This window comes from Equus caballus, chromosome 7, assembly GCF_041296265.1.
Source record: "Equus caballus isolate H_3958 breed thoroughbred chromosome 7, TB-T2T, whole genome shotgun sequence".
Taxonomy (NCBI): Eukaryota; Metazoa; Chordata; class Mammalia; order Perissodactyla; family Equidae; genus Equus; species Equus caballus.
The window spans coordinates 60,415,440-60,439,534 of record NC_091690.1 but is presented as its reverse complement, the minus strand read 5'-3'; the positions used below and the strand labels follow the sequence as shown (position 1 = coordinate 60,439,534).

Sequence of the window (24,095 nt, the reverse complement as noted above, 5' to 3'; positions counted from 1 at the left end):
TATGGAAACAGTGAATGGCAAGATAACATGGGTAGGACACCCAATAACATAATCTGTTATAAAAAATAAAGCTCTTGTGAGTGTATTATGAATATCAATGGAAAACAATGCCATTAAAAAGTAGTAGCTACTCGCAGCATTTCAGCACCACAGCCATTGTGTAAAGCAAGTTACCACGATGCATATTTTAGTTGTTTCTTTGTATGTTGATTGCTCTGGTACATTTCTTGATCAGAATATATGAGGATATATTCCTCTGCTTACCCAAAAAAATGTATATATACTGCTTACTTTCTTGGCCTAAATGCCGATATGAATTGTAGACACAGATGGAGTAGATTTATCTCAGTTTTAATAGTGTCCAGCAGTTTCTTTACATGCACATTTCCCATCTCCTTTTGGAAACCAAATTTTAGAAATGAGTCTTGAGAACCATGGATACACCATCAAGAAAAGAATTCACAATACTAAGAAACTTAAAGCACATTCAGAAATAGGGAAAAGCATCTTTTAATGTTTTATTTTTCACTTGTGAAAGTATATATACTATATGTTACATGTACGGAAGAGTCCCACAGCTTGAGTCAGAGAAAGCAAAGAGGGGGCACATCCAGGCGGCAGGTCTTTTCATATAGTTTTCAGGTAAACCAACAGTCGGGGCATGGCAAGTGACAATAAAAGCGACAAAAGCACAGGAAGCCTGTGTTCCTGACTGAAGAGCTAAATCAGAGACGACACTTAGGTCTGTGGAGAATGGAGGTCATCTCTGGAGACAGCACCGTTTCTACTTCATAGGTCTGTCAGACCAGCTGAGAATGTCCTGAAATCTGGACAAAGACCCCAGGGGCAGAGTGAAAGCCAATGCTTAACTTGACAGCTACTCTGCTCTGTCCCCTTGTCTTTAAGACCCAAGGCCTTGGCTGATTCCGAGAAGTAAATAACAGGGCAGACTCTGGTGCTGCAGACTTGTGGTCAGCTACAGAATTTTGTAACAGATTAAATATTTAAAAAACTTGTAAACACTGTGCTGATGTTGGGGAAAACATAAAAAGAACATTTGCTATTTCTCTTTCTTATGGAAAAGATACAGACATATATCTTTGGCTTGCCACATGTGTATCCCTATCCTGACATTTACCCAAAATGGTAGGAATTGAGACACAATTCATGAGATGATGGGATTATTTCCATCATATGCCAGCAAAGGAGCCTACTAGGATTTGGCACAGCTAGAGCAGCTGACAACCTTGGACGACGTGAGGCGGGGCTTCACAATGTCCGGTTCAATTGACTCCATTAGGTCGCACTCATTTGCAAGTATATGTTTCACCAGGCATCTGGAGGCTTCATCGATGTTTATATTTTCCTAGGGGGAAAAGAAAAAAACAAAACAGCTTTTCTTATTCAATATTCTAAAATAATGCTGGAGCAGAGACCTATATGTGACGAAAGGGCAGTATTTGTGGCCATGCATTTAAATAGCTCTTCCTATGCCTTATCCATGCATCCTCTTTCTATTCCCCTCACTCTCATTTATTCCTTCAAAGAAGTTTACTTTTTAGTTATTCACAAAAGTGAAAATATTTATTTGTTTTATCAATTAGGAGAAATAGTGTTTGGTGGGCCCACTTAGCATGTTGAATTTAAGTTAGAGGGCACATTTCTTATTTTTACATACTCTTATAGCATAATATTGCAGAAAACATATGAGTCTTCAATCTAACTTAGGTTCATAATTGGCTTCCGCCACATACTATTTGTGTGACCTTGATATTAAATAGGAATAATGACACCTCTTAGAGCAGTCGTTAGCGGTTTCACAACTGCTTCTGGCTCTCTGCCTTCTGGCCAGATGGTAGAAGAGCACTGCTCTGCCCTCTTTGAAATTAGGCATGGGCATGGGACTTTCATTGGACAACAAAACGCGAGGAGAAATGACGTGTCTCACTCTCTCATATAGAAGCAATAAGAGCCAATGCTCAGTTCACCATGTTCTTTTCTCCCTGTTTCTGCAATCATGGAAGCACAGAGACAGAGAATTCTCCTGGCCTAGGTCTATGAATGAGGATGGGGAAGAGCCAAGTATCCCATGATAATGCATGCAGCATGAGTGAGAATTATGACCTTGTTGTTTTAAGCCACTGAGATTGGAGTTTATTACTGTGACATTACCTAGACAATCCAGATGGATATAACTCTTCAAAGGAAAATATGAAATCAGAAATATGAATCTAGTTTCAAGAAGGAAATAAGCTTCAATTTGGGAAAATGTAGAGCAAACATCCGAATCTAAAATATATTGTTTATTCAGTTACTATAGATTAAATTGTCTTCTCTCTACTAGTCATAAAACTGAGAAATACAGCACATTTACTATCAATGTACCACACAAAAAACCTTGATCTTCAGGAAAGTCAAGTTGACTGTTTTTATCACAATTTGTAGAATTCTCTGACGTGTTTCCTCACATTCAATGTAAAGAGATAAAGACTTTCTTGTCAAATTGTTTTACTCCAAAACCTCGTTGTTCAACCTGAAGTGTAACTAGTTATTCCTAATTTTTGTATGTATGTCAAAGTTATTGATATATTTTTGATATATTGATACATATCAATGGATATATTGATATATTTTTGAGATCATTGCATGAAGTTATATTACATGGCAAGTGTAAGAGGTAGTGATGGTTTCCAAATGGTCTCTATAGCTAATAACATTAGATGTAAATATTCATTAGCATGCTCCCCATTCTTCAAGTCCAGCCCTGGGTCACCTACGACAAAAGCTTAAGGTAACTTTCTGAGTTCCAGACAACAACCTGATTATATTCTCCTATTTATGGAGTCAATAGAAATGCTTCTGAGGATTTCTAAATCTAAAACAAAGTGAAGATCTGGTTGCTTTTGTATTGTTTGTGATGTTGTTGTTGCTACTGGTTTTCAACCCAGACCAGAATCACGTCTCTGAGCCTCCCTTTCCTCATGCATACAAAGGTCTTGATGGTAATACTTATCTAATAAAAAATTGCTTCTCAGGGCTAGCCTGGTGGCGTAGTGATTGAATTTGCACACTCTGCTTCAGTGGCCAAGGGTTTGTGAGTTCAGATCCCGGGCACGGACCTACACCCAGCTCATCAAGCCAAGTCGTGGCAGTGTCCCATATACAAAATAGAGGAAGACTGGCACAGATATTAGCTCAGCGACAATCTTCCTCATGCAAAAAGAGGGAGATTGGCCACAGATGTTAGCTCAGGGCCAATCTTTCTCACAAAAACACACACAAAATTCCTTCTCTTTATGGGTATAGAGGTCATTGGTGCTTTCATCAATGTGTACGTGCTGGGTACTTTATATACATAATCTTATTTATTCTATTTAAAGCCCTATAAGGTAAGGATTCATTTTTGTTCTTACTGATTTTCTTGTTATTGTTGGAGTGGGGGTGAGTGGCCTTTCCACCTTCAGCTCAGAGACTTGCCTCACTCCGTGGAAGCCAGTCCATAGAGAATACTTTACTTCTGCCCTCTTCCCAATTGGGCCAGCCACTGTGCCCTCAAGTCACTGCCCATGCTTGGCATCCTTCTGCCACTCTTCCTCTTCCTAGTGTCATGCCCAGGGGTCACATTTGAACCACCTGCTCCCAGGCAGTAATCTGACCTAGGCAGGGCTTAGTTCTTTGGGACAGACCCAGCTTCATGTTCTGATCTTGAATCTAGCTGCTTGTTTATGTGACTGATTAGCAGGCTGGTTCAGGTCCTATACTGCCTCCAATTCAAGGAAAGTTCACTTAGTCTTCCAGGCTTTGGCCCCACAGGCCAGCACATCTCACTAAACAAGTTCAAATGTGGGTGATTTCAAGGTGCTTGCCCAGCCATTAATAAACCAATACTTGTTCCCATTTGGCTATTGCTTGTGTGTTGGGGAAGGAGGCAACAAAATCCCACCCCAAATACCAAACACAGGATATCATCAGACCTGTCTACAGGTAAGAAAACCTAAGTTTAGAGAGATTAAGAGACTTCCCCAAGATCACACAGTAGATCGGTTGGAGGGCCAGAACTCACAGCGAGGTCTTTCTGACATCAAAGCCTGGCTCTTACCAAGCCATATTCCTTTTCAAGACGGTTTGAAGGTCAAGCGCAAAAACAAAAAAAGTTCTTATTATAGTGTTAGGCCCAATAGATGCAAAATAAATCTCAGTTCTTTTCTCTTTCATACGTTAGAAGAGAAACATATTTATATGACAGGAAGAACAAGTTTTAAGCATTAAAAAGGGCCCTTTTTACATACAATGTAAGTTAAATTTGCCAGCAGTATTTTTCAAACCTCTACTCATATACTAACAAGCCAGTTAAACAGGGTTTTCTTCCATTAATGTGCAAATTGGCAAAATCTACTAATGAGGAGAGGGAAATGCTAGTATAGACAAATCAATGGAAATCCATCATCACTGTGAGAAAAACAACTAAAACCTAAGCCCAATTAGTGGCAGCCTTGCAGAATCTTTTTTTTTGAGGAAGGTTAGCCCTGAGCTAACATCCATGCCCATCTTCCTCTGTTTTATATGTGGAATGCCTGCCACAGCATGGCTTGATAAGCGGTGCATAGGTCTGTGCCAGGGATCTGGATCTGCGAACCCCAGGCCCCCGAAGCAGAGAGCATGAACTTAACTGCTATGCTACCACATGGACCCCTGGGATCATTTTAATAAAAGATGAGATGATGCTGGTGAAATTGTTCGTGAAGTTTAACACACTGAGTAAAGACTAGTTGGTGTCAGGACTAGGACATGAGACCATGGAGAAAGGGGCTCTAGACAAAGGCGACCGTCAGATCCAGAGTGGCAGTGACTACTTTTTGATTGCACAGAGGAACAAAGTAGCAGTTCATGGTGACTGAGCTACATTCATTCATTCAATTAATATTATTTAGATTCCCACTAAGTACTAGGCATACAAAGACGATAAATTAAGCCCTGTCCTTGACTGAGCCTACATACTAGCAAGGTAAACAGCAAAGGCATAATAAGGTTGGAAAAGGTATCTGAGGCCAGATCACTGTAGAGCCTTGAATGTTAAGTTGGCCAGGGAGGTAACTGAGATCTTTTGCAGGTGAAGTGTCAATAAATACAATACAATGCGAATCCATTATGAGGCACACCATTCAGACTCTTGGCACTCTGTTATCAATTAATCAATCAGTAGGTATTTAGCAAATAGCTATCATGTGTACCACGGTGCTGATTGCCATGGCATATCCATTTCAAATGAGAAATTTCAAGAGGAACCCAGAAAGAAGAGCAAATTCTTATTTACCACTATGTTTACCACAAGTACACTACAAAAAGGGGAAGTGTCTAGTAGTATTTGGAGCACAGGCCTGAAGCCAAACTCTTCTCTCAGTTCCCCCACTTTCTGGTTGTGCGACCTTGGAAAAATTACTTTAACCACTACATGCTTCAGTTTCTTCATCTGTAAAAAGGGAATTAAGAGGCCTACTTTATGGGCAATTGTTAATACATTAGTACTTAGAACATGTGAAATACTTCAAACAGGGAAGGGCATAGAGCACACATTCAATAAATGTTATCTACACCTTCTCCTCACTGAATCATCAGGAGAACATGATAATATGTGTGTTCTATTCCTTCGTTTGCAGCTGAGGAAACTGAGATTGAGAAGGATTAAGTGGCTGGCCCCAAGACACACACTAGTAAGTGGTAGGGCTGGGTGTGAGCCCAGGGAGAGGAGTAAACACGAATATTTGCCACGATATTTACCATATGCTTGCTACAAAGGCTGGGTGTACAGTGTTTAGAGCACAGGCCTGGAGCCAGACACTTAGCTCCCCCCAAAGAATTCCCCAAATAGAGAAAGATTTCCCGAAATAGATGAAGGAACAGCATGGGCAGAGCATGTGTTTCAGCATGAAAAGGGTAGGAGCATGCAGTCAGGGCCTCAGGCAGGGCCGATTTGTATCGTTGGTCCTTCTGTCTTTCTACACAACATTGAAGTCACAGCTAAGGGCCTGGACCAGGAGAGGGAATAGCAAGACAGAGCATACTTCCTTATCCCCTTCTGTCCTGTCCCGGGCCAGCATGTTTAATCAAACCTTGCCTGACAGAACGAGAGGTTCAGACCCTTTGAGCAATTATATCGCAATATAATTAATTGAGCTATTTGGCATCCAAGTAGACATAACCAAGCCCACATTTTCTAGGCTGGCTTGAGTGCAAAACAGTACCTGGGAATTTTTATTTGTATTCATTCTAGAGAGTAGTAACAACATCTCCAGGAGCACCTTCTGCTATAAAGGAAATTTATATATTCTCTGACTTCCAAGACATGTACACTTAGACCAAATCTGACTGTGATTAATTTACACATTTGCAATATGACAAGATGGTCTATTGTGCTGAATGCTTTAGGCTGATGTGCGCTCATCTTTGTGCCTCTGGTCAGAATCTTTTCATTTATATCAAGAAGCATGCCTGAGAAACAGGCTTCAAATTCCTAACAAAGCATTTTAGTAAAACAAATGGTAGTAACTCCGACTTCTTACTGAGTGTTTACTCCGTGCTGGCCACAGAGCAGGTGCTTTACTTAGGAAATAATGTTCACATCCAATCCTCACAAAAATCTATTAAAGGGTTAGTAGCCATACTTTGAAGGGAAGGAAGCTGAGAGACAATAAGGTTAGGTAACTTACCCAGAGCAGAATGGAATCTTGGTCAATCTCTCATTCCAACCAAGACTGCCTTAACTCCGGTTCCTATCCTGCTCCCATACATTACATTACAGCATCCCCCAGAGTTAAAATGGATATTAAAATAGTTCTATTTCTAAAATAGCAATTTTCAATTCCAGCTGCATATTCAAGTCTCTTAGAGAATTTTTTTTAAAAAATCTGTTACCAGGGCCCTCCTCCCAGACATTGATACACTTGGTCTGGGATGGATATCATCCAAAATACCAGCAAGGGATTTTTTTTAAAAGATTCTCCACTTTTTAAAAAGGTGTATCCAGGTGTGAGACACACTTGTATAAGTAAGAATGTTTTAAAGGCTCTCCTTTTTACTTCAATAGTGAACTTTCTGGAAATATCATTTAATATAGTGATTTTAAGTTGTGGTGATTCTGATCTTCCCGTAGAGGAAGGCATAGAAATCTAAGTATCCGAGATCTTGGGTGCTTGTCAATTTTTTAATTAGCTCTTCAGAACATCTGTCTGGTGGCAAATTATTTAATTTCTGATCTCCAGTGCCAAAGAGCAAAAATATTCTAGCAGAAAACTTTCACATCTGCCCAGTTAGATGCTGGCAAAGAATGCATCCTCCCTTAATCTTTCTAAATACATCAACCTCAAACAAAACACCAGGTGTGCCAGAGGCTCCGAGGTTAGGGCACTAAATTCCTCAGCCCTGTGAAATTTTAATTAGAGCAGATGGCCCGCCGGATAATAACACCACTGTAAGAAGTCTTACACAGAACAGGGGCTTTAAAATCCTTTCTCCAAGTTCAGCACTTGTTTATTGAACACATTAGTGCCAAACGTGTCACTAGCTTTCGCTTACTGGAGTTCATATCTAACACGAGGCGAGCATGGTGGACACTTGTATTTTTGCCTGCTCACCACTTCTTTCCTCCTACATCCCTAATAACACTTCCCCTGTCCTTTGGGTAACTGCTGCCTCCCACTGCAATCATGAGCTTCTACTGGGCCTCCTCCAAACTCACCCCCATAGCTCAGACATTGTTCTCAGAAGTTGGCATTTCATTTAATCTTCACAACAAAGCTGAGCTGGGAGGTATTGTCCTTATCTTACGGATGAGGAGAGTGAGGTTCAGAGAAGTTAAATGACATACGCAAGGTCTCAGGGACAGCAACGGGCAGAATCGGGTTTCCGATGCCAATCCTCTAAACTTCTATATTTTCTCTTTTTCTTCTCCTTGCTGACTTCTTAGAGTCTATGCTAACAGTTTGTTAGTGCCCAAGCAAAGGTCTGCCTGAGCCCAAAGCCCATGGTTTTCCACTTTGCCACACTTTCTCCACGAAAGGTGTAAATGGAGAGTGTGATTCAGACAAACCAGGTCCTAAGCATGCCGTATTGTCTGAAAGTTACCAGACTTTATCTAATGAGGACTGGGAAGGAAAGATGGAGCCGTGTTGTCACTGATTTCAACACAGGACAGAGTCACATTGTCAGCATGGAAATACAGGATAGAGGGAAGAAGAGGAAATAAAATCAGCTTCAAAGATGGAGTCCCTCTAACAACACCTCTCCCACCCCACCATAGCTCCAGCTCAGCCCCTGTCCTGGGTGCACTAGATGTCAAAGCCCATTTCAAACCCTCTTTCTCCCCTCTTATCTATAGCCACAGGGCCTCATACCCTACAGCGCTCTTCCCTTTTCTCCCTCCAATCACTCTAGCAGCCTCTGGAACCCCACTTCAGCGTGAAACTTCCCCAAGCTTATGGAGAACCACCCAATATTAAAGAGGGAGGGACATTAGATGCCACTAATTCAATGCTCCCTTTGACACATCAGGAAATTAAGACAAAGAGAAGGAAGGTGACTTGCCTGGCATCACACAGGCTACCTCTTAGCTCTTGCTGCTTGCGCACCTCTTTGCTTCTGGAAGTATTCTCTTTTCTGAGTAGGCTTTTCTCAGCACTGCAAAATGTACCCTCAGTGCCCCCTGGCACTTTCTACCCACCTGGCATTTATCACTGACTCATAACTGTCTGTTGTCTGTGTCCTTAAAGACAGGGATTCTATTTCATTACATTGTGTTCCTGGCTCCCAGCACAGTGCCTAGTGCCTGAGAAATCTCTAACCAATATTACCCAAATTAGCCGATACCTGCTGATAACTTATTATAAGCCAGGTACCGTGTAAGTACTTTACCTATGTTAACTAAGTTAATCCTCTCGAAAACTCATGTGAGGCAATAGAGGTATAGACAGGTTAAAAAATTTTCCCAGGGTCACACAGCCAACAAGTCAACTTTCTGGCACCTGGTTCTGCAGCCCATGCTCAGCCACCATCCCTGGGACCCCTGAAGGTTCCAGCATTGTTAAACAGCAAAGCCAGACTCAAGCCCAGAGTTTCTGCTCTTCACCTACCATGTCATACTCCTCTCTGCAAATGTTCGCTGAAGGAACAAAGAGTCAAGTCTCTCAACTTGATGGCCAGTGCTTTCTAAATCTCAAAAATTATGAACGAGCAGTCTACAACATGTCATGTTTGACCCACAGTTATTTATTTATTTTAATGTTAAATGTCTTTAAATGATACACATGCACTCTGTATCTGCCACCCATCTTACTCATTTCTGTCAAATTCCAGGCTCGTGGAGGAATCTGACTTCACCATCCTTACCTCCTCTCCTCCACCAGGCCTGAGTGCACTAGCACCAGGCTGTCGCAGTTCCCAAGGTCTTGTCCAGAGTTTACCATTCCCGCCATACATTTGTCAAATCCAATATGCACTGTATGACTTACCACAAATGACTATCATGAATAGAACCTTCACAGATTTTGCCTCTGTTAACATGTGGCTTTCAAGGTATTGTCTTTTAATTTCCATCACTGTGAGTCTTATACTGAAACAGTGCTGGAGCACCCAAAAATCAGTCTCGAAAAGAGAAGAAAGAATAAACATAAGCATAAAAACTATCATTTAGTCAGACTTCACAAACCCCGTTAATGAAGACGCAGCAGCCTGCAGTTAAAATACTTTCTCGTTCATTGTCCTGAGAAGACAAATGACCCACCAGATGCAAAATATTAATAATAACAATTGCTAACGTCTGTTGAATACTTAGATACTATGCCATGTACTCTTCCTATATCATCTCATTTAACCCTTGGGACACCCTGGGAGGTGGATATACTATTAACCTATTTTATAGATTAGGAGACTGAGACATATATATGGTAAGAGACGTAACCATAGTATTTGCTGAACTTATTCAATTAAACTTAAAGTCATATTTATTGAGTACTAACTATGAGCAGAAATTATGTGTTTTACAATTCATTTCGATTGTGATTAAATGCTTTCATTCTGACACCTCTACGTGCCAAGTCTGAGAACCAAGACTGGAACACTGTTGTCCCAGGAAGCAGCAGGGTGTAATGGAAAAACAATGAGCTTTGGAGCAAGCGTTAAAACTTGGTTTTGCCACTTACTGTGGGACCAAGGGCAGGTCCCAAGCCTGAGCCTCCTCTGCTTTACCTGTAACATGAGGCCAATGACATCTACATTGCATAGGCTTCTGGGTGGAATTAAATGATACACACAGATGAGCAACTAGACATGACATGTAGGTGCTCAGATAAATACTAGCTCCCTTCCAGTGTCTCCTCTTCACCTTCTCCTTCAAGTCATTCTTCAGGAATCATCTCTCAGAAGAAGTCACCTCTGACTCCCCCAGGCTGGGGCAAGCATGCCTCTCTTTTGGCACCTATCACTGGTCCATATGTGATGGCTTGTTTGCCCTACTGGATTGGGGGCTCCTGGGGGTTCCATTGCTATATCCTAGTGTTGAGCACAGTGCCTGCACACAGTAGGCACTCGGGAGATATTGAGTAAATGAATGAAGAAATGAATGAAAGAACAAATGAATGAATGAACGAACAAATGAATGAATGAGTGAACACAGTCCTCAGAAGAGTAACAAGTTCAGGCAACTTGAAAATAATTTTAGACGTGGGTGATTTCTTCAGGGAGAGAAAAGGAAAACATACTCACCACAGAATTTGCTTCACGAGTCAAACTGCCTGCTCTTATCTGGTCCTCCAGTTATGACTTGACACCATTCTTTTTAGGTGAAATGGAAGGAAGACTGACTGAACCAGTTGATAAAAACTGAGCTGAGCTACTAAAGGCTTCACAGTCAGACAGACCTATGTTAAAGTATTGATTTTTCTCTCTTAAAAATAATTCTTTATACCCTGTTGTCCCAAAAGCTGTTTCAGACGACTTCTGCTATTTAATAAGTAGACAAACCTAAGTAAAATGTTTAATTTTCCTGGGTCTCACCTATCCTTTAGAGACAATAGCATCCACCTGGCAGAACTATCATATTTGGGGTAAAAGTACAGGTTGGGTAACATTATATATTTTTTATGACTCTATATTATACTTTTATTATTTTAATGTCATCTTCTCTTAAAAACTTTTATGAAACTAAATGAATGGTCAATTCTAGCTTAATAATTTCTTTTCAGGCCTCTAGTTTATCTTTTCTTTATAGAAAACACTTTAATTCTTTAGTAGAGAGTTTGTCCAGCCCTCAACTAATTATTTTATTTATTTACTTATTTATTTTGAGGAAGATTAGCCCTGAACTAACATCTGCCGCCAATCCTCCTCTTTTTGCTGAGGCAGCCTGGCCCTGAGCTAATATCCGTGCCCATCTTCCTCCACTTTATATGTGGGACGCCTACCACAGCATGGCTTGCCGAGCGGTGCCCTGTCCGCACCCTGGATCTGAACTGGCGAACCCTGGGCCACCAAAGCAGAACGTGCAAACTTAACCGCTGAGCCACTGGGCCGGCCCCTAGCCCTCAACTATTTCTTTAGTAGAGAGTTTAGTAGAGAGTTTGAACCTCTTTCTGCCACCATTGTTAGAATAACGTTATAACGCTTGGGTGAAAACATATAGGAACAAGAACTATGTGTAAAAGTGGATAAGTTGATAAAACTAGGCAAATCCATCTTTTAATCACCTTTTTGTGTTTGGAATGTCATGCTACTAGCTCACTACCAGAAATTTGGCCTCAAGCCTAGAACGAAGTCTGCTCCTCCCTAACAAATCCCCGATGTGTGACTCCTGAATTCCACAGTCAGACAGCCAGTCATTCCTAGCCTGGGCAACCTCCCTGAGGCAGCACTGAGCACAAGCTGTCTAATTTTCATCCTCTGATGTGGAATAACACTATCCTTTTCTTTATTCTACAAACTTGTAATAGCAAAGAAAGAGGAAAGACATCAATTTGAAGTGCCTATCAAGTAATAGTGAAATATCATGTAACTAAATGAAATAATTTATTACTCAGTAAATAATCATCGGGCAGTTTCCATGGACCAGGCGCTATCCATCAAAGTCTTTACACTCTGTGTAATACGCTATGGAGCAATTATCTGTTAGCCCAGGACTCTTCTACCTCTGCTTCAAGATCATGATGGTGGCATGTTCCTTTCACACAATCACTGTGATATTACACCCTAGGTCAGGCCCTGGGCAGTCTTTTCTCTGGTCACCTGCCTCCATTTTCTTCTCATGACTATCATCCTCCATATTCCTGCCAGACTGTCTCCTGACTACCCTAGTCAAAGTGTAGAGACAGTCATACCTCACCCCCAATTCCAAGCTCAAAAAAACTTTGTTAGTTCACATTGCCTGCTCAGAATCAGTCCAGACCACTAAACTGAGGGCCAACCAATATGGCCACCACTTGCCTCTCTTGTCTCACCACCAATGGATCTCCTTACTTAGCTAGGTTCCAAGTGAACTAAGCCACAGGCCATTCCCTCCACGTGCTTTTCTTGGGTGATTCTTACTCCATCTCTATCTGTAGATCCTCTGCCCAGCCCATCTCATTCGGAAGTATTTAGCTGCTGACATCTAACTGATTCACAAGGATTTCACTTTATTCTGCTTTGAACTTTTGAAGGAAATTTAGGTACGTTCCCCAGTTTCAGAACTTCTGGCCATTTGGAATTTTTATTATTTGTGTTTGTTTATTTAAGAGAAAGGTGCAGTAGAACCATCCTCCCTCTGCCAGTGCTGGCTGTGTAACCTCAGGGAAGGCGCCATAACATCTCTCCGAGCCTCGGTTTCTTTACCTCTAATCTGTGATAAAAATAATGCCAACTTCCCAAGGTTGTTGAGGATGTGTATAACGGAGTTGAGATATGTGAAAGAATTCAGCAATAGCGCTGGCATACAATAGGCTCTGGAAAGAAAATAAAACACTTGGGAAACAATATAACATTGCATAAATATTATTATTATTATTAAGTTGGACATGAGACTGTTTGGAGGGACAAACATCCTTCTTATTTAGAGTAAGGTATCTCAAAGGAGATTCTGAAGTTTTATAAGATGGTATGGGAAAAAAGGCATCGTATGTTTAAATAATTTTAGGAAACTTTAAGTTAAAAGTAATTCAAAAATGTTTCTTTCTCACAGGATTCCTCAGAGTCCTAGAAGCTCACAGAATGTGGCATTTGATTGAACTTCTTGCATTAAATGGAAGAGATTTAGCATCCTGGGTGAGGGGAAGCAAAGCAACATGGCAGAACTGGGAGAAGAGGGTAGAGAGTCGCAACAGTAGTGTAAACAAAGAAAAGGCAGATTCAGGTGAGGCCGGGAGAGCCAGAGAGAAACAGGCACTTCCCCTTTCCCCCTCCCATCTCCAAGCAGAGAATGAGCATGCAGTGCTTCATAAACTTGTCTGATCACAGAACTCTTATCTCCTGCTCCGTCTCACAGGGCTAGTGCTCCTCTTTGCACAATTTGGCATCTACTGATCAGGAGTAGTGGGGGTATATATGGGAGTGGTTGTGGATAGCATGGGTTGGGGTTGATAGAGACATTTATTACAGATTTTGTATTATACTTATGGTTTTTTACCTTTATCTAAGTAGTGTTACCCCCATCTTTGCCCTTCTCCATTTTCCTGAGCCTAGCCCCAAATGAAGTACTTGTCTTTTAATATGACTTTAACAGAGCAGAGTGAGATAATGCTAATAACAAAGTTGGGAACAATGAGCCTGATTGTTTAGGAAAAGGTCCTGACGTTACCCACTCTGGTGAGCCTTCTCTGACCAATGCTGCACTCCCTAACCTGAGCTAGGTTGGGTTGGATAGCTCTCATAGGTGCTTCCACAGCAGCCCCCTATAGTAGCCTCAATCACTCATGATTGCAATGGCATTTAGAAATTTACCTTCTCACTACATAGCAAACTTCCTGAGAGCAGAAGTGCCACTTTTATGCACTTGGAGTGTTACCAGCAGCTTACACAGGGCCTATTGGCATGTATATGCTCAACGAGTAACTTATGAATGAACTGGCCTGTGAAATGGAAAGAAAAATGGACTAATACCAAGTAAAAATCGCAAAAAAAAAAAAATATTGCAAGCTGCTCTATGTTGAAATCTATTTTGCTGAATTTTCTTTCAACTCAGGACAGCTTTAGACAATTAGGAGACCTGGGTCCTAGCTGTAATGTTGCTACAAGTGAGCTTAGTCACTAGAAACAGATCAAGTCTTCTCTCTGGCATCAGTTTCATCAACTGTGAAAGAAGAGAATTTTTACTGTGCTTTTTTCCAAACAGGATCAAAGGTGACTCTTGAGACCTTCTCCAGTCCTTGACTAATGTAGTTAAACTTGTGGAAGTCCTAAGCATAATGTTCCCTTAATAGGAGAGATTTCTCAAATTGAGAATTTAAGAACAACATGTTTATTTAAGCAATCATTTACTAGAGCAAGCGCACTCTATCAACCTATTAGCCGTAAGTTTTTGGTTGCAAAAATCAGAAACCCATTGAATTGTCTAGGTCATCTGGAGCAGAGCTCCCAGGAGTGATGGAGAGACTCAGGCCACTCCAAGAACCTTAGGAAATAAAACTAGGCTCTCAAACACACTTCATTTTCTCTCTGCCCAGCAGCTTTTTGCATATGAAGAGAGAGGTAGCTGCCAGTAGCCTCTGGGCTTACATTCTCATAGCTTTGCCATCAAAAGCTTCTAACCCAACACTCAGTTGGAGAAATCCTGGGGAAGGACTCTGAAAGTTTGGCTTCAATCACATCTTCACACTTGGAATTAAAGCAACTCTGAGTCCAGGAGAGAATGTACCAGGAGGGACCCCACTTAGCTCATGTGGCACTACTGGCCAATACTAGGACTTGAGAGACAGAGTATGTAGGAAATGGTAACGTCTATTTGGACAACCTATGAGGAGAGCTAAATGGGAATGGTTGGGAGTAGAAGCATAAAACTGGAGATGGAGAAATCACTGCAAAATCAGGAAACCCTCAGTTGTGTTTACTATATCGCTCCATGGACGTTTACAATCATCTACACCAACGTAGATGGTATGTATTTACATTTTAGACATACATAACAATGCGTGATTTTAAAAAGAAACAGAAAAGTATTTTTCCATAAAGTTGAGCACTATCAAACATATACATATCTAGTGGCATCTGATAAAACTTTAACATACGCAGAATAAAGTGGACAGTTTAGGCTCTTATGTTGGACACGCAAAAAGAGGAAAATAGAGTTGAAACATAAGTGAACTGAAACGAAGTACCTCTTCAGAAAGGCATAAAGAAGTTGCTTCACAAATTTTTCTGTGGAAAAGAAAAAGGAATAAAAGAGGCTTCTTGGAACTTAAGACTTAACCTCAGTTCTGATTTTTCTGGTTGTTTTCACAGAATTCTACTGAATTAAATAGATTCAAAAGGACAAAAATTTCACCAGATAAAGGATATTTATGCTTCAAATGTAAACTTTAAAAATGTTAACTTTGTTCCTGAGGACCACTTAAGAATGCAGTACATGCCTTCTTGCACTGTAAAATATTATTCAGAGACAATTTAGCTTTTCTTGCTGACCCTGGGTTCCTTTCACTTCTCTCTTCCTCCTTCCGCTGATATTGTGTATGCAGCTATATGTCTATAGCTAATAAGCCAACTGTTTGAATTGACACCCAAGGATAAATATGACTTAAAACGGGTAGGATGAAGTTCTTTGTAATAAACACATATTCCTGATTAGAAGGAAACAGACTAAAATGTTAACAGTGAAATCAACTGGTAGTTTGATTACAGATAGTTTTAATCTTTTATTTTATAATTCTGGTTATTTTCTAAGTTATTCATAAGGCATATATACTGTTAATATTCACATTCAAATATGTAGAACAAAGAAAACAAGAATGATTAATTTTGAACCATGAATAGTCTAGGTCCTAATATGTTAATTTTACCCCAAAGCCCAGACAACAAGAAGGAAACAGCACGTCTATAAATATTTCATGAACTGGAAAATATAGCTATACAAGAATGAATGGAAACTTATGTAGGTTTTTCCTACAGATGGAAAACAATCCATAAGATTGAGTTTGGAGAAAAATAAGGACAAGAAATTCAGAAACAGAAATTCTAATTATAAAACCATGAGTAACCCAATGAAGATGAAAGAGGAAAGAGATCTAAAAGAAACAAGTTTAACTACAGGAATATCTCAGGTAAGGTCAGGTTTAAAAATAATGTACAAAAGATAGAAGGAGAAGGGAAGTGAACTCAGAACAGATTCAAGGGTGGTCTGAACTCATCCAAATAGGGTGAGGAAGCTCAAACCAAGTCGGAGGACATGCCTGGAGAAAATGCTACAGGCGGAAGAAGACAGTATTGGGGTTTATTCAGAGCAAAAGTATTACCAGAAAAGGACAGACTAATGCTTGAAGAATATGGTGAGATGTCAACAGATGACACAGAGAAGGCACACCTAACACAACAAACTAACTTCATTTTCTTCTGTAATAAAGAGTCAGATTGAGCCATCAGGAGATGCTTTGCGCATCTTATCTTTAATATAATGCCCTTCATAACGTTCTGTGGACAAGGTGGCTATGGGTTGGCTCCAAAATAAAATGGGTAAACTTAATTGGCTCAAACAGCGCCTGAGGACTACTAACTAATTATTTAATTACATTAAACAAGAAGCATAGTTTCTAAGGCAGTGGCACAGAGCTCAAATCTCTGTCGGGAACTAACCTCATTTTAACCAGAAGTTTGGATCAAGTCATAAAAGGCATAATTAGCAAATTTTTGTTAGATACAAAGATAAGAAGTAGAACTGACATGATGAAATTTGGAGTTTAGGGTTTTCTCATAGAAATATGAACACTTTTGTTCATTGTTGGCAAGTATAAATTAGTTCATCATTTTTGAAAATTTACATGAAAATGTGTAACAAGAAACATAAAAATGTCTATTCCCTTTGATCCAGTAATTTTACTAAGAATAAAGCCTGATAAAATAATCTTAAATATATAAAATAATTTATGTTTAAAGGTACTTATGATGACATTATTTATAATAATGAAAACTGAAAACCACCGAAATGTACAATAAGAAAAGAAACTTAATTATAAGGGGTATTACGGTGCATCCTTATGATAGCATATTATCCAGTTACTAAAAATTATATTTATAAAGAGCTCTCCATGGAAAATGCTCACAATAAGCTTAAAAGTTGCACATAATATGATGTAATTACAAAATACAATAGTGTTAACAGTGACTAATCCTGGGTGGGAGCTTAGGTATGATTTTTTTTTCACTATGAAGTTCCATTTTTCCTAAACTAGATAAGATTTATTTTCTCTACTTTGGCATTTCCATTCACATCTTAGCTGTCTACACAATATGCAGTATCTCTTCTTCCTTTCTAATAGAATCCTCCTTACATGTGGGTAGCAAAAACTCAAAGTCCCTGGCTTCCCTGTGCTAAGCATAGTTATGACTAATGAAATATAAGCAGAATTTGGGTGGGGCTTCTAGTGAAACCATTGTTTCCTGAACTTTAGAAGGGGGAGCCAGGCTCAGCTGTGACATGACTTTTACCCCTAACCTTTCTAGAATACTTGCTCCTGTCTAGAAACCAGTAATAGGCAGAAGTCTATGCTGTCCCCAAGATTCCCACCTCCTGGAATATGTGACCCACTGAATGTAGATGGGACCTGTGAATGCGATAGGATAGTCACCCCCTTGATTAAATTACCTCATGTAAGACTCATTCTGACCTTGAAGAGGTAATCTGCGACCTTGTGATAAGGTCACATGGCGAAAGGTGGCTAGGAGCTGAGATCAGCCTCTAGGACCAGAAAGCAAGCCCCAGCCAACAGCCAGCTGTCACTGTTTTCAGGGTCTCTTTCAAATGTATATGAGCATAACCCTAACCGAAATTGACATTGTACTTTTATAAGCAAAAATAATAGATTTAAAATGAAACTACAATCATAGGTTGAAGCATCAGAATAAAATTTAATAGACATTAATATAAATCCTACACGGGTTCAAATTATCAATAGCTTAAATGCATAACACCTTATTGGACAGTATATCTGCAAAAATAAAGAGGCTTTTAGATGGCCATGAGTGCAGCATGTGTCAACAAGTTGATCCAGCTGTTAAAAAGAAGTTAATACAGTATAGAACTATATAAAACAGAAATGCAACCTAGGCAAGTAATTTAAAGCCTCATTATACCATGCTCTGTTCAGTCTATGTCTGGTATATTGTCAACAGATCTGATCAGCACACTAAAAAAACGGCATAGGGACAGATCACAGAGTTTCCAGGTAGGGGAACCGGATGGTAAGGGTTCTTAAAACCAGTTCACAAGAACAACAGGCAGGAGTTCTTAACAAAGTCTGACAAAAGACTGAAAAATCATTCTGTGCTAGCGATTTGTGATAGCCAAATAAGAAAGTAGATCATAGAAACTTTCTGAGTTTGAAAGTACTACAGAAAAGTTAAATATTATCATTTTGAACATTCTTGGCAAATAACCAAAGCTGACTTTCAATCTACAAGATGAATTTAATTTACAAAGTTTCTAAATATTTTGGCCCTTTCATAGACCTGAAACTTAGGTTTGCACAATTGCTCTTAGAGTTAGATTTAAATATCTCCAACCACTCTAAAACCTAGTGAGAGCCATGCTCCAACCATATCCTAAACACCTCTGACCTACGTTAGAACTCCCAGTGACTTGAAAGCAAGTGCACTGTTGACAGCATAGACAGAGACGATCATTTCATCACCCGACTTTCTTACTATGATTTTTAGACCCACCAACCAGCAGAAACGTAGTGAATAAATTGAAGTTTTGATGACCTAGAGAGACAGAGAGAGAGAGAGCGAGCCAAGGCTATGTAATCTGGCTTTTTTCTCATTCAACATCTTCCCACTTTACTACTGAGAAGAATAGCACAGGAAAAGAAGATGAAAACTCAGGCTAATTAAATGTAATCTTATTAGAGTAGTACACTGAGAAGAGTCCACTAAGTTCCAGTTTTAGCCATTTTGCAAAATACCTATGCCCTCTACTACTTCCCCTGTGTGTAGCCTCATTTTCTCATCTAAATATGGGAAAGCCCAGAGATTGCTCCTTGGTCCTCTTACCTGGAGCCTGGACTTTTCTTCTGAACTCCAGAACCACACACACCTCAACTACCTACTTGACATCTGCTCTTAGCTGTCTTCTACATTTTAACATGTACAAAACTGAGCCTTGACATGTCTCCCCACTGACACCTCCACATCTCAGGACTCCCATCTCAGAAAATGGCAACTCTATTTTCCCACCTGCTCAGGCCAAAAACTGTGGAGCCATCCTCAAATCTTCTCTTTTTCTCATTATCTTTATGCAAATTGTCAGGATATCTTATCTGCTGTATGTTTAAAAATACATTAGAGTTTGACTATTTCCCACAATTTCTATTTCTTAGATACTGCACAAGAGTCCTAGCTGATCTTCTGCTTCCAACCTTTTGCACTACAATCCAGGCTCAACATAACCACGAGAATGAATGATTGTTTATGTCAAATCATATCACATCTCTGATCAAACGCAATGTCTTCCCCTCTCACTCAGAGCAAAAGTCAAAGTTGTTGCAATGCAACACGACTTCATCACCTCTCTTACCTCATCTCTATCATTCTGTTAAAGCACAGCTGTCAGTTCCTGCCACAGTCTGTACATGCTATACCCTCTTCTTGGACCATTCCTCTTCCAGGAATTTATTATGGCTCAATATTATCCCTCTTTCAAATCGTTAATTTAAAAAATGTCTTCTCAGTGAAACCTTTTCTGGTCACCTGTCTAAAATTGCTCTCCTCCCTGTATCTCCTGCATAAATGCCACACAAGATCTAGATTCCTTCCCTGCTTTAATTTTCTCCTTAGCACTTAGTTCCACTGACAAACTATATACTGCACTTATTTATCTTTTTATTACCTATCTCCACTTCTACAATGCAAGACCCACGAAGGCAGGGTTTTTTCTGTTATCTGTTTATAGTTGTCCACTGATCTAGCCCTGGCACCTAAAACAGTGCTTGTCACATGGAGGAGAGGTGCTCAACGAGTATTTGAAGATTGAATGAATGAAACCATAAAATAAGTAGGTAGATCACAAGATGCTTTTGAAGTATTCTCTAGATCTAATTTTCCCGGGCCTCCATGCAATGGTAGAAGAAGACACAATAACATGATAATCTGGGGGTTAAGTATGGGTTTCTATTACTATGGTAACACTAGATCTCTTTAGACTTTGATAATTTGACTTTTCGGCTCATTTTTGTCCTTCTTCACAAAAATCTGAAACACAAAGACTAAACTTATAACCAGATGAACCAGAAGGGTGGTAATTATCTTTCCAAAAGAATTCTTCCTTTACAAAGGGGCTCACCAAGAGAGAGCTGCCATAATGAGCCCCTTGAGGTAGCGTTAAAAATGGGATTTACACACAACGTTTCAGAAACATTGTATGGGTAATGCCAGGCACCCCATTGCTGACAGCCTTTCTTTCATTTTGTGAACCCTGGGGAACATCAAAGTAAATGACTTGCCTTATGGTTCACAAAGATTGTGCCTATACTAGAAAATTCCAAGTGAATAGAATTATAAAAGTTCTCAACTGCTAACTTCCCTGCCCTGGAGCAATCTTTGACAGGCAAAATTATTCTCAGAAGATGACTCCACTTCATTTAGTTCAAGGAAATGAATTTGCAACTCTTGATTTTTCTGTCATTGGCTTTTCTACATTATTCCTAGGACAATCTAATCACTTGAGAATATCCCTGGCCACGTCAGGCTTGCCTGGTCTTTGAACAGTGCCCCAGCATGTTAGGTCAGTGAACAGGCTGCTGAGGAGCTGCTGCTGCTGCTTCTCACTTACGTCTAATGGGATATTGATTTTTCCCCCAATAGCAGCAGGCTCTCCCAAGAAATCAATACCTCACTAGTCAGTGAAGCAGAGAGAGATGAAATAGAAACCTTGGGAAAGCAGGGCTGTCACCCACAAATCTAAGGGTGCTTCAAAGCTGGCAAACAAGACACATCAAAGAAGGTAAAGAACCACAAAACAGGGGACAAACAAAATCAATACTGAAAAAAATGAAGTAACATGGGGAGGGAGAAGGCAAATATGTCTTAGAAACAAAACCCCTCCTGAAACAAGGAAGCAACCCTTTCCAGAAGGTTCTGACAATGGTTCCAACAGAGGAGATAGAGCCTTTACCTATTGCTTTTCTTTTCACAGGAGAAAGCAGAGATAGCAAGCACCAGATAGAACCAGAAGCAATCAGACCTGAGTTCCAATCATAGCTCTGATACTCACTAGTTGTGTGACTTTGGGTAAGTTACTTAAATCCTGCTATACTTTAGTTTCCACATTATAAAATGAGGATAAAATCACCCTAATTTTAAAAGAAACCATAATGAGTTAAATTATATAATGACTAAGACTGAGCCAGAAATAAAGTAGACAGTCAACAAAAGGTCAAAGAGAATGGGTTCATTCCAGTTAAACATGGCAGACTGAGGGAATATGTTTATTTCCCTTCCTTACCAAAACTCTGAAAAAATGATTTCAAAGAAAGAAAATATTTTAATAGAATCTCAAGAGTTAAAAGAATGAGAAAATGTGCATCAGCATTCAAGAGATTTCAACACATTTTTAGAAATTTGAAAGTAGTGGAGAGTAGTAGTGGATTTACTAGGGTCTGAACAGCATGATCCAAAGGGTGTGTAAAGGGAGATATGGATAATAGAGAGCTCAGTAATTCCCAGAGAATCCAAAAGAGTCTCAAGACTCATATATTGAGAGTGGCTGAAATCAGGGGGACTGGTTGAAGGTCAGTATAGGGCATGTCAATTGAACCCCTTCCTCATTCCTCCACATAGAATACCACCAGCTAGGCATCTACACCCGAAGTCAAATACTGCTTTATCCTTTGAATAAACCAAAGAAAAAACACTTAAGAATCAACAGACACCAAATAATTTTCCTATGCAGGTGATATGGGACTGAAAAAAGAGTCAACTAAAAGTCTGCCAATATGGCACTGGATTACTTCTTCCCCCATCACAGAACTCTGACATCCAACCACTAGCAGGAGAGAAGAGTTCTGTAGAGAAAAGACCTCCACCAGCTCACATTTGGGAGTCCCCAGTGACTGCCAACCTAAAATGAAACCCACTCATCAACAATCAACACAGCCACTAAACACTAAGCCTACTAATACACACAGCGCTTAGTATCTGCTTTTGATGGTCTTGTTCCTAAGAAAGAATGTCCTGTCAAGGATCATCAGTTGTTTAAGGGGAACAATCAACATATAACAGAACAAAATGGACTGAAAAAAGAACTCTAATGAAAGAGAGAATGTAGGAAATAGAAAAAAAACTTCAAAAAACTAATTAGCATCTTCACAAATACAAGAAGCTGTTACATTCTTAACTAAGAACAGGATGCTACAAAAAGGAACAATCAGAGAATAGGAAAGCTCTTCAAAATTAAAACCATGATGGCTCAAATTAAAAACTATAATCAAAGAGTGGAAAATTAAGTCAAAGAAATATGGAGAATAAAATAAAAATTACAAAGTGCTGAAAATATGAGGGGAAAAAAAAGCATAATAGGTTTACAGACTTACTTCAGGAGGTTACACCAAACCAAGAGTTCCATAAAGAAAAAACAAAGAAAATGAAGAGGAGAAAACCAGCAAAAGAAATTATATTTCTCAGAACATAAGTTTCTAAGTTGAAAGAGCTCACAGAGGGCCCAGCATAATAAATGAACAGAGGTTCACATGGAGCATAAGATTGTGGAGTTTCAGATTACCAGGGGTAAAGAAAGAAATGATTCCAATAACTGCCAGAAAAAAGAAAACAGCTTACATACAAAACTTTAAGAACCGGAGTATTACGAGATTTCGAAAGAACCACACCAATGGCTGCACTACAATGGAGCAATGTGTTCAAGTTACAAGGGGAGATCATTATCAACCTAGAATTCTATACCCGTGTAGACAATTAAAATTGTGTGATGGTTAAAAACACGTATATGAAGATATCAAGGACTCTGAAACGCCCACGCAGCTTTTCCTAAGCAGTTGCAGGAGGCAACGTTCCAACAAAACGAGGACATAAAACTGGGATCCAGGCAGCAAGCAATCCCATCCAGGAAAATGACAAAGAAAAGTCCCAGGATTACAGCTGTGGGTTGGGTCTATAGGGCAGTCACATTGGATGAAGAAATTAGGGCCTTCAGGATGGAGGCCATCAGGAAAAAGAAGTATCAAAAGAATAAATAATACTGTGGAGATTTTTCAAAACATTAAGGAATAAAGATGGCAAATTATGTGAGAAAATACTGGTTTCATATCTAATGATATATAGTAGGATTTTTGTTATGATGCAACTAAAAGCAATGATAGAAATCTACCGGTAGGATAGGGGGTGGTGGTAGGAAGGCCAGAAAGTTAAATTCTCATCTAGTATAGCAGGTTGTCAATGGGTATGTCTAAATGTAGGAAATCAAGAAGAGCAATACAAGTATTATTTAGACATGGAGGTAAAAAATAAATAAAGAACAAGGGCTTTGAATAGAGGCATATGGGTTCTAATTCCGACTCTGCCACTTCCTAAGTAAATCATTTAACTTTCTAAGCCTCACTCAGTCCCTTACTATGTAACCTAATAATAGTATCGAGTTCACAAGGACATAACAATAGCACCTAGTTCATAAGAGTTTGTGAAAAGTAATGAAATAACTAAATCAATGACTTAGGACAAGGCCGGTAGAGAGTAAGAACGCATTTCATAAATATAAGTTTTTCCTATTATTCCTAATATTAGGATTCTTTGTGGTCTTGTATTAACAATTTTCTGATGACTAATAAAGCTAGGTAACACTTCAAGAGTGACATGTTGCTACTTAGATGTCTTAGAATAAAGATGCAAAGCTTGTCTTTACTTTTTAAAACACTCAAGGATTC

At 39.6% G+C, this 24,095-nt stretch overlaps 1 protein-coding gene across 1 annotated transcript in view; it reads right to left on the bottom strand.

Annotated features, from left to right (window-relative positions):
* Positions 1–494: 494 nt before the first annotated feature.
* RAB38 (RAB38, member RAS oncogene family) overlaps positions 495–24,095 on the bottom strand; it is a 57,695-nt gene continuing 34,094 nt past the window's right edge. The window contains exon 3 of the mRNA XM_001489498.6: positions 495–1,366. Coding sequence (XP_001489548.2) covers positions 1,214–1,366 — 153 coding nt within the window. The 3' untranslated portion in view covers positions 495–1,213. The remainder of the gene's footprint in view (positions 1,367–24,095) is intronic.